General features: G+C 38.5%; 1 protein-coding gene across 1 annotated transcript in view; it reads left to right on the top strand.

Moving 5' to 3' along the window:
* The window catches only part of LOC140740539 (nuclear pore complex protein Nup93-like), a 33,654-nt gene extending 31,642 nt beyond the window's left edge, over positions 1-2,012 (top strand). Inside the window, exons 3-4 of the mRNA XM_073069791.1 lie at positions 423-540; positions 651-2,012. Of these exons, the coding sequence (XP_072925892.1) occupies positions 423-540; positions 651-653 (121 nt within the window). The 3' untranslated portion in view covers positions 654-2,012. The remainder of the gene's footprint in view (positions 1-422; positions 541-650) is intronic.
* Positions 2,013-12,206: the final 10,194 nt, after the last annotated feature.

The raw sequence follows: 12,206 nt of genomic DNA, 5'->3' as shown, positions 1-12,206 counted from the left end.
TTAAATGATGGGTTTACTTGTGTCTGCATCTTATAACTTCTAGGTACTCTGATTTTCATAGATTGATTATACTGGGGCGTTCTTATTTTGAAATGGCAAACATTGTCTAGGATCTCATCAGTATTGCTTCAGATGTTGTCCAGAAGTATATAGGAGACATCTTCATTTAGCTGCTTTTGCACATACAGTTAATGAAAATCTTATATTCTTCATATTTGTCATGCCAAAACTATCATCCTGTATTATTTGATTTTTAGTGGTGTACTGTCAGCCGTTCATTCTCCTTGTGTGTTTAGTAGTTAAAGGTGTTTCTCACTAAAGGATATTTTTATTTTGGTCTGGCCCCATAGCTGATGTTGATTGTTGATATAGAGCTTGCGAATGATCAATTTGTTTTTAATTTCTTCCCTCTTTTGAAATAGGTCGATTCTGCAAGGGACTAAAGGGTTGGACATATCTCATATTTCTCAGCGACTTGAAAGCCTGAGTGCAGCTACTACCTTTGAACCTCCAAAGCCAGTCAAAGATACAGATATACAGGTAAATGGACGTCTACTGATGTGCCTGTATGTTCTGAATTTACTGATTTAAATGCATGGAGAATTAAATCAAGAGTCTCTTCAAGATGTCAATAATTTGTTTTTTTCCAGTGACGTCATCATCGAGAATGGCAGCTTAAGTCACCAGCTCCTCCGGAAAAACGTGTGTTAAGCCCCATTAACCTGTCAAATATAATATTTTTCGAAAAATATTTGAACTGAAAAGAGGGGCAAGAATGGGGAGAAGAAATGGAAATAAAAAAAGCGACACTGCAGAGCCTATGTCCAAGAGGAGTGCAGCGAGCGGCTCTCTTACCCGACCACGTGCTAGCGAGGTGGCTGCTGGGGCTTGTTCAGATGAAGCGGTGAATGTCTTCAAAATCCTGAAAGAAATAATGGAGGTCCAGAAAAATATAAAGCAGCAGCTCTGTGATATTAAGGCAGAGCTCACCAGCGTTAATCAAAAAATAGCGGTGGCAGAGACTCGCATTGAGCAGGTCGAAGTTGCGTTCAAAACATGGAACGGATACTGAGTAAGACAATAAATATAATACATCACCAAGAAGGTAAACTGCTTGACCTGGAGGGAAGATCACGGCGGAAAAATATCAGAATCTACAATGTTCCCGAAGGAGTGGAGGGCTCGTCTACAACAGAGTGTGTCGGAAAGTTACTGTGGGACGCACTGGATCTTCGCCCGGCTATCGAGCCGGAAGTTGAAAGAGCGCACCGCGCGTTAGTCCCAAAACCTACACAGGATACAAAGCCACGCTCAATTATAATTAAATTTGTTTGGTACAGCACCAAGGCGGAGGTTTTACAAGGGGCCTGGGGTAAGAAGAGAGTGTTTTCCGAGGATAAATTAATATATTTCAACCAAGATTACCCCCACCACCCGCGGTCCTCCAGAAACGCAAAGAATACTCTGATGTAAAGCGAGTATTAAAGCAAAATAAGATTAGGTTTCAAACTCCGTACCCTGCTAAACTTTGAGTGTTTTATGACAACGGGACGCAGTTGTACCAGACAGGGGAAGAGGCGACTACAGACATGAAGGCGAAAGGGTTGCCCGTCAGCATGACCAAAACGAAAGAAAGAAAGTCTGGCTGAGGAATTGTCCCGCTCAGCTTGGGAAATAGTGTGAGAAACGAGAAGGCAGAAGACGGGAGGAGGCTGAGAGAAACATATCAGGAAGAGACCTGGAGTTTCCCAAAGACAGTCCTCACCCCCTTCAGAATAGCCATAAGGTTTGGCTAACTTTAAAAGTGTTGAGAAGCTAAACAGATGCAAAAGTAGACGGTGATATACCTATCTCAAGAAATACTTATTATAATGTGGATTTTATATTACTTAGTTGTTATTCTTTATTCGCTCACTTACTCCTTTTTCCGCACCAAAATGAGAATATATATATATATAATACGTGTATGTGTGTAATGTGTCTGTGTGTATGTGTGTGTATATATATATATTTGTGTGTGTATATATAAATAAACTGAAAAATCTTTTCTGTATAATGGATTTGTTCACTGACTTTTATGAATACTGCAATGAGGGTCCTCAACTCACAAGTTGGAGGGGTTATCCCCCACAGCTAGACATTTACTCTAGCTCAACGCAGAGTCATTTACTAGAGACCTCAGCCTTGGAATCACACGTTCATTGCCATTTTTGTTATTATTTGAGTTTCTTGGTTGTTACTTGTTCAGGGAGTAGATCGATTAAGTTTTATTCTAATTTCAATGATACATTGACAGATAAATACAGATGGCTAAGAACAAGGTAAAATTCATTTCTTTTAATGTAAATGGGCTATTAAATCCAATCAAACGTAAGAGAATTTTATCCAAAATGAAAAAAGAACAAACCCATGTAGTATATTTCCAGGAAACTCATTTAAGTGATAATGAGCATAAAAAACTAAAGAGAATGGGCTTCACTAATCTGGTTTTCTCCTCATGTAAATCAGGACATAGGAGAGGAGTTGCTATTCTTATTTCAAGTAATCTAAATTTTGAAAAAAATATTTGAAATGGGAGATAAAGAAGGCAGATATATTGTAGTAAGGGGGAAATATGGATGGCAATTCAGTTACTCTATTGAATATATACGCACCCCTGGGAAGTGATATTGGTTTCTTTCAGAAAATTACTGGTATTATGGTAACAGAAACAGAAGGTCTCCTGATGTGTGGGGGAGACTTAAATTTACAATTACAACCAAACTTAGGTTTTTCTAATTGAAGAGTCTATGAAACAAAATCTTTACATAAGAAAGTTAATACACTTTTTGAGGATATTGGTTTAATTGATATATGGAGGGACCTTTTCCCTGACAGAAGGGATTACACTCATTATTCTGCTCCACATTCTGTATATACTAGAATAGACTATTTCATAACATTTGGAAAAGACAAAGACAAAATAAACACCTGTGGAATTCGGACAATTGATGTAAGTGACCATGCACCTACATATTTATCTGTTGATTTTTGACCTACGACCAAAGAATATTATTTGGAAACTAAAGTCAAGTCTACTCAATGATCCATACTTTAAGGAACAAATTAAAAAAGAAATTGGTCTCTAGTTAGAATTTAATGATAATGGAGAGGTTTCACCTCCCATTTTATGGGATACTCTGAAGGCGGTCTTAAGAGGGAAAATTATAACAACATCTTCATATAAGAAAATAAAAGGAATAAAACATTAGAGGAATTACAAAATAGGCTGACGGAACTAGAGAAAAACACAAATTGAATTTGGCACAGGATACATTAAGGGAAATTAAAAGAATTAGGAATGAAATAAATAATTTAGCTACGCAAGAAATCAGGAAAAACAATGTTTCTGAAACAGAGACATTATGAAAGTGGATCGAAATCTATGAAAATACTGGTGTGGAAACTGAAAAAAAGAAAGCAGAAAAATTACAATTCATAGAATTAGGGACCCAAGAACGAAAATGATAAAAATAAGCTAAGTGAAATTCAAGAAGCTTTTGAAGTGTTTTATAAAACGCTATATTCCAAAGTTCCAGCAGGAAGCATAACCAAAATTGACACCTTCTTGAATTCTCTAGAGTTACCCACTTGAAGCGAAGAACAAAATAGAAGGATGACTGCTGACATAACTGAAGTTGAATTAAAAGCTGCAATTAGTAGGCTTAAATTAAGCAAGTCACCAGGATCATATGGGTAGACGGCAGAGTGGTACAAATAATTTAAAAATGAGTTAATTCCTGTTTTACTCCCCACACTGAACTGGGCTCTAAAAGAGGCACAAATGCCACCCAGTTGGAAGGAAGCGATAATCTCAGCTATACCGAAAGAAGGCAAGGATAAAATGGAATGCAGGTCATTTAGACCAAAATCCATTCTTAATGTAGATTATAGGTTATTTACCTCCATCATGGCCAAATGATTAGAGGCATTTCTACCCATACTGATATGTAATGATCAGACAGGTTTTATACGACAACGCCAGACTCAAGACAGTGTATGAAGGACACTTCACATTATGGATCATATACAAAAAAATAAAATCGAAGCTATAGTGATAAGTGTGGATGCTGAAAAAGATTTTGATTCGGTTAATTGGAATTTTCTTTACAGAGTTTTACATAGATTTGGTTTCCAAGACATAATTATTAAAACTATACAGACTCTATATGACAATCCTACTGCTAGGATTAAAATGAATGGGTATTTATCAAATAGTCTTACCATAGAAAGGGGCAGGAGACAGGGTTGTGCATGGTCACGACTACTCTTCGCATTATATCTGGAACCATTAGCTCAATAGAAACATAGAAAATAGATGCAGGAGTAGGCCATTCGGCCCTTCGAGCCTGCACTGCCATTCAGTATGATCATGGCTGATCATCCAACTCAGAGCCCTGTACCTGTTTTCACTCCATACCCCCTGATCCCATTAGCCACAAGGGCCATATCTAACTTCCTCTTAAATATAGCCAATGAACTAGCCTCAACTATTTCCTGTGGCAGAGCATTCCACAGAGTCACCACTCTCTGTGTGAAGAAGTTTTTCCTCATCTCGGTCCTAAAAGGCTTCCCCTTTATCCTTAAACTGTGACACCTCATTCTGGACTTCCCTAAAATCCGGAACAATCTTCCTGCATCCAGCCTGTCCAATCCCTTTAGAATTTTATACATTTCAATAAGATCCCCCCTCAACCTTCTAGAGTCCAGTGAGTATAAGCCTAGACAATCCAGTCTTTCTTCATATGAAAGTCCTGCCATCCCAGGAATCAATCTGGTGAACCTTCTTTGTACTCCCTCTAAGGCAAGAATGTCTTTCCTCAGATTAGGTGACCAAAACTGCACACAATACTCTAGGTGCGGTCTCACCAAGGCCTTGTACAACTGCAGTAGAACCTCCCTGCTCCTGTACTCAAATCCTTTTGCTATGAATGCCAACATACCATTTGCCTTTTTCACTGCCTGCTGTACCTGCATGCCCACCTTCAATGGCTGGTGTACAATGACACCCAGGTCTCGTTGCACCTCCCCTTTTCTTAATCAGCCACCGTTCAGATAATAATCTGTTTTCCTGTTTTTGCAACCAAAGTGGATAATCTCACATTTATCCATATTAAATTGCATCTGCCATGTATTTGTCCACTCACCTAACCTATCCAAGTCACCCTGCATCCTCTTAACATCCTCCTCACAGCTAACACCGCCGCCCAGCATCGTGTCATCCGCAAACTTGGAGATGCTGCATTTAATTCCCTCGTCTAAATCATTAATATATATTGTAAACAACTGGGGTCCCAGCACTGAGCCTTACGTTACCCCACTAGTCACTGCCTGCCATTCTGAAAAGGTCCCATTTACTCCCACTCTTTGCTTCCTGTCTGCCAACCAATTCTCTATCCACATCATTACCATGCCACCAATACCGCGTGCTTTAAGTTTGCACACTAATCTCCTGCGTGGGACCTTGTCAAAAGCCTTTAGAAATTCTACATATACCACATCCACTGGCTCTCGTCTATCCACTCTACTAGTTATATCCTCAATAAATTCTATAAGATTCGTCAGACATGATTTTCCTTTCACAAATCCATGCTGACTTTGTCCGATGATTTCACCTCTTTCCAAATGTGCTGTTATCACATCTTTGATAACTGACTCTAGCATTTTCCCCACCACCGATGTCAGACTAACCGGTCTATAATTCCCTTTGGTTTTCCTCTCCCTCCTTTTTTAAAAAGTGGGTTTACATTAGCCACCCTCCAATCCTCAGGAACTAATCCAGAATCTAAGGAGTTTTGAAAAATTATCACTAATGAATCCACTATTTCTTGGGCTTCTTCCTTAAGCACTCTGGGATGCAGACCATCTGACCCTGGGCATTTATCTGCCTTTAATCCCTTCAATTTACCTAACACCACTTCCTTACTAACATGTATTTCCCTCAGTTCCTCCATCTCACTAGACCCTCGGTCCCCTACTATTTCCGGAAGATTGTTTATGTCCTCCTTAGTGAAGATATCAGTCAAAATGAAGATATCAGGGAAATTACTATTAAAGGGACAGAGCATAAATTGGCTTGTTGTGTGGATGACATTTTGATCTATCTAGGGCAACCAACATACTCTTTACCTAAATTGATGCAATCATTTGAACAATATGGTCAATTATCAGGATACAAGATCAACATAGATAAAACTTAAATACTTTCATATTACTATAGCCCCCCAAGAGAAATTGAAAGTCGATACCCCTGGGCATGGCACACAGAGTCTTTCAAATATTTGGGCATCATTATGCCAAAAGATTTGGCAAAATCAGAATGTAATTATCAGCCTCTATATAAAAAAATTAAGGAAGATGTGGCAAGATGGAGTCTGATTCCTTTTTTCAGTCTCAGTTCAAGGATTGAGTCTATTAAAATGAATATACGGCCCAGACTGTTATATCTCTTTCAGACCCTACCAATAGAGATTAATCAAAATCAATTCAATGAATGGAACAAGATGCTATCAAGGTATATTTGGCAGGGTAAAAGGCCTAGAATTCGTCTCAAAACTTTGCAATTAGCAAAGGAAAAGGGGGGATGGGGCTTGCCTTCTCTTAGAGATTATTATTTTGCAGCACATTTGAGAGCTGTGATATGTTGGTGCAACCCATCATATGACGCTGAATGGAAAAACATCGTGGAGTGCTTCCCATTCCCATACAAGCAATTTTGGCTGATAACAACCTGCAAAGGTACATAAATACTATTGCTAACCCATGGGTGAAATTGACTCTTAAAATATGGAAAACTACTACAAAAGAATATAATTTAGAGGGAGATATTGCAATTCTTGAATGGTGTGCATATGACTCTGATTTTACACCTAATAAATTGGATGGTAGATTTAAGTACTGGACAGCTAAAGGAATAACAGTTCTTTGTAACATAATGATAGAAGGAACACTTTTCAGTTTTGAAATGCTTAAAGAGAAACACTTATTAGAAAATCTAGATTTTTATCGGTATTTACAGATGCGACAATATGTTAATAAGATGCTTAAAAATGTAACCAAGGCAAATACAATCTTGATAGAGCTATTTAGAAAAGCATATAATTCAGTTAATGGTAGTAGAATCATTTCAAGCATTTATAAGGAGTTGTCAAAACTTAAAACATATTCGACTTCATACATTAAAACAAAATGGGAGGAGGAAGGAGGGATAATTATATATGAGGAAGAATGGACAACAATATGGAGATATCAATGGAAGTGTATCAATTCACAGAAATGGAGGGAGTTTGGATGGAAAAACTTGATATTTTATTACACCCTCTCAGACATCACATTATGATAGTAACCTCCCTGTTTGCTGGAGAAATTGTGGAAATCAAAATGCAAATAATTATCATATTTTTTGGGACTGCCCTGTTATCAAAAACTATTGGAGGGGGATACACAATGCCCTACAAGACATCTTTAAATGTGCAATACCCTTGGAGAGTAAGACCATATATTTTGGATGTATACCTCAAGAATGGTTGAAAAGAGCTAAATATTTAATGAATATACTGCTGGTGGCTGGTAAAAAGACTCTTACTCGGAAATGGTTATCACAGGAGAGCCCAACTTTAAATACATGGATGGAAATTATAATGGACATTTACAAAATGGAGAAGATAACAGCATCTGTTAATCATAAGCTGGAATAATTTGATTCATACTGGGAAAAATGGTTTAAATACATAATGTCTCATAGGCCTGATTTTATTCTCACAAACCAATGAATCTGTTGTAAAAAAAAGATCACTCCCTACTTGTACATAGTTCTTTCCTTTTGCTTGTTTTTTCTTTTCACTTTTTTCTGTAAGTGTATACCCCAGATAAATACTTTGTGGAGATTTTGTGATATATATGATTATATGATATATATATATATGTACAATGTCTGAAATACATCTTTTGGAAATGTTTGTTTGATGAACTTCAATAAAAAAATTACAAAAAAAGTCAATAATTTATTCCTACTCAAGTATTAACATTTTATTTTATACAGTGGATTCCGGTTAGTTAAGACTTATAAGTACCAGTACATGTTGGCCCAATTAAGCGGCTGCTCCAATTAGCTGAAGCATCATGGAAATAGCTAAAAAGGTTCAAAAATTCGAACTGTTTAACCGACTAACAATTTATAATGTCTATAAAAAGTATTCACCCCACCCCCCCACCTAAGATTTCATGTTTTATTGTTTTGCAGCATTGAATCACAGTAGATTTAATTTGGGTTTTGTTTTGACACTGATCAACAGAAAAAAACCTTTTTGTATCAAAGTGAAAACAGATCTTTCTAAAGTGATCTAAATTAATTACAAATATAAAGCACGAAAATTATTTAATAAGTATTCATCCCCTTTAATATACACTCCAAATCATCACTGGTGCAGATAATTGGTTTTAGAAGCCACATAATTTGTTAAATAAAGTTCACCTGTGTGCAGTCAAAGTGTTTCAATTGATTCTAGTAAAAATACACCTGTATCTGGAAGGTCCAACTGCTGGTATCCTGTAGTATCCTGGCAAAAACTACACCACGAAGACAAGCAACTCTGCGAAAAGGTTACTGAAAATCACAGGTCGGGTGATGGATAGAAGAAAATTTGCAAGTCAATAAATGCCCCTTGGAGTACAGTTAAGTCAAAAATGAAGAAATGGAAATAATATGGCACAGCTGTAAATCTGTCTAGAGCAGGCAGTCCTCAAAAACTGAGTGGCCGTGCAAGAAGGGGACTAGTGAGGGAGGCCTCCAAGAAACCTATGAGAACTCTGGAGGAGTTATAAGCTTCAGTGGCTGAGATGGGAGAGACTGTGCATACAATAGCTGTTGGCCGGGTGCTTCACCAGTCGCAGTTTTATTGGAGAGTGGCAAAGAGAAAGCCGCTGTTGGGGGGTGGGGGGAATGGAAAGCGCACATGAACTCCTGGCCAGAATTTGCCAGAAGGCATGTGGGAGACTGAAGCCAGCTGGACGAAGATTCTGTGGTCTGATGAAACCAAAATTGAGCTTTTTGGCCATCATTCCAAACGCTATGTTTGGCTTACACTGCACGTCATCAAAAACACACCAAGTCTACTGTGATGCATGGTAGTGGCTGCATCATGCTGTGGGGATGCTTTACTGCAGCAGGCCCTGGGAGGTTTGATGAGGTAGAGAGTAAAAGAAAAGCAACAAAATACAAGGAAATCCTGGAGGATAACCTGATGCAGTCTGCAAGAGAACTGCGACTTGGGAGGAAGATTTGTATTCCAGCAGGACAATGACCCCAAATATAAAGCTAAAGCTACACAGGAATGGCTTAAAAACAACAAAGTTAATGTCCTGGAATAACCAAGTCAGCGTCCAGACCTCAATCCATTTGAGAATTTGTAGCTGGAGTTAATAAGGGCTGTTCACTCATGATCCCCATGCAATCTGACAGAGCTTGAGGAGTATTTTTTTTTAAAGAAGGATGGGGAAAAATTAGTGTCTAGATGTGCAAAGCTGATAGAGACCTATCCACATAGACTCAAGGCTGTAATTGCTGCTAAAGATGCATCTACTAAATACTGATTTGAAGTGGTGACATGCAGTCAATTATTTTGTGTTCAATAATTACAGTAAATTTAGACCAATTTGTAGAAATGTTTTCACTTTGATAGGAAAGAGTCTTTTCTGTTAATTAGTGTCATAAAAGCCAAATTAAATCCACTGTGATTCGATGGTGTAAAACAATAAAAAATGAAACTTAGAAGGGGATGAATACTTTTTATAGGGACTGTGTATTTAAATGAATTACAAAACAAATTAGGATACTACCAAATCTCTGTACTGGTTCCTAATAGATATCAGATCCGTCAGATCTTCATTTTCATTGTAACATTTAAGATGATTGTCGATACAGTGTAGCAGTAGGCAGGTAGTGCAGGAGTCCCCTGGGGTCATCTCCCTCCTAAACAGATATACTGTTTATGCATACATGGCTTGAAAAATGGTGCAAGGGGGAGGGATTCAAATTTCTGGGGCATTGGAACCAGTTCTGGGGGAGGTGGTACTGGTATAAACATGACAGTCTGCACCTGGGCTGGACTGGAACCAATGCCCTAGGGGGAGCGTTTGCTACTGCTGTTCAGGAGGCTTTAAACTAATGTGGCAGGGGGATGAGAACAAGTGCAGAGAGACAGAGGGGTGTATAATGAGGGTAGAAGCAAAAAGTAGTAAGGTGAAAAGTAAATGTGGCAGGCAGACAAATCCAGGTCAAAAAGCAAAAAGAGCCACTTTTCAACATAATTGTATAAGGGCTAAGAGTGTTGTAAAAACAAGCCTGAAGGCTCTGTGTGTCAATGCGAGGAGCATTCGTAACAAGGTGGATGAATTGAATGTGCAGATAGTTATTAATGAATATGATATAGTTGGGATCACAGAGACATGGCTCCAGGGTGACCAAGGATGGGAGCTCAACATCCAGGGATATTCAATATTCAAGAGGGATAGACAGGAAAGAAAAGGAGGTGGGGTAACATTGCTGGTTAGAGAGGAGATTAACGCAATAGAAAGGAAGGACATTAGCCTGGAGGATATGGAATCAATATGGGTAGAGCTGCATAACACTAAGGGGCAGAAAACGCTGGTGGGAGTTGTGCACAGGCCACCTAATAGTAGTAGTGAGGTTGGGGATGGCATTAAACAGGAAATTAGAAATGCGTGCAATAAAGGAACAGTAGTTATAATGGGTGAGTTCAATCTACATATCGATTGTGTGAACCAAATGGGTAAGGGTGCTGAGGAAAAGGATTTCTTGGAATGTATGCGGGATGGTTTTCTGAACCAACATGTTGAGGAACCAATTAGAGAGCAGGCCATTCTAGATTAGGTATTCAGCAATGGGGAAGGGTTAGTTAGCAATCTTGTCGTGCGAGGCCCCTTGGGTAAGAGTGACCATAATATGGTGGAATTCTTCATTAAGATAGAGAGTGACATAGTTAATTCAGAAACAAAGGTTCCGAACTTAAAGAAGGGTAACTTTGAAGGCATGAAACATGAATTAGCTAAGACAGACTGGCAAATGATACTTAAAGGGTTGACGGTGGATATGCAATGGCAAGCATTTAAAGATCGCATGGTTGAACTGCAACAATTTTTCATCCCAGTTTGGCAAAATAATAAATCAGGGAAGGTAGTGCACCCGTAGCTGACAAGGGAAATTAGGGATAGTATCAAGTCCAAAGAAGAAACATAAATTAGCAAAAAAAAGCAGCACACCTGAGGAGTGGGAGAAATTCAGAGACCAGCAGAGGAGGACAAAGTGCTTAAATAGGAAAGGGAAAAAAAGATTATGAGAGAAAGCTGGCAGGAAACATAAAAACTGACTGTAAAAGCTTTTATAGATACGTGAAAAGAAAAAAATTGGTCAAAACAAATGTAGGTCCCTTACAGTCAGACACAGGTGAATTGATCATAGGGAACAAAGACATGGCAGACCAATTGATTAGCTACTTTGGTTCTGTCTTCACTAAGGAGGACATAAATAATCTTCCGGAAATAGTAAGGGACCGAGGGTCTAGTGAGATGGAGGAACTGAGGGAAATACATGTTAGTAGGGAAGTGGTGTTAGTTAAATTAAAAGGATTATAAGCAGATAAATCCCCAGGGCCAGATTTTCTGCATCTCAGAGTGCTTAAGGAAGTAGCCCAAGAAATAGTGGATGCATTAGTGATAATTTTTCAAAACTCCTTAGATTCTGGATAAGTTCCTGAGGATTGGAGGGTGGCTAATGTATCCCTACTTTTTAAAAAAGGAGAGAGAGAGAAACCGGGGAATTATAGACCGGTTAGTCTGACATCGGTGGTGGGGAAAATGCTAGAGTCGGTTATCAAAGATGTGATAACAGCAAATTTGGAAAGAGGTGAAATCATCGGACAAAGTCAGCATGGATTTGTGAAAGGAAAATCATGTCTGACGAACCTTATAGAATTCTTTGAAGATGTAACTAGTAGAGTGGATAGGGGTGAGTCAGTGGATGTGGTATATTTAGATCTTCAAAAGGCTTTTGACGAGGTCCCATACAGGAGATTAGTGTGCAAACTTAAAGCACACGGTATTGGGGGTATGGTATTGATGCAGATAGAGAATTGGTTGGCAGACAGGAA

This window comes from Hemitrygon akajei, chromosome 17, assembly GCF_048418815.1.
Source record: "Hemitrygon akajei chromosome 17, sHemAka1.3, whole genome shotgun sequence".
NCBI lineage: Eukaryota > Metazoa > Chordata > Chondrichthyes > Myliobatiformes > Dasyatidae > Hemitrygon > Hemitrygon akajei.
This window is presented reverse-complemented; position numbering and strand designations above follow the sequence as displayed.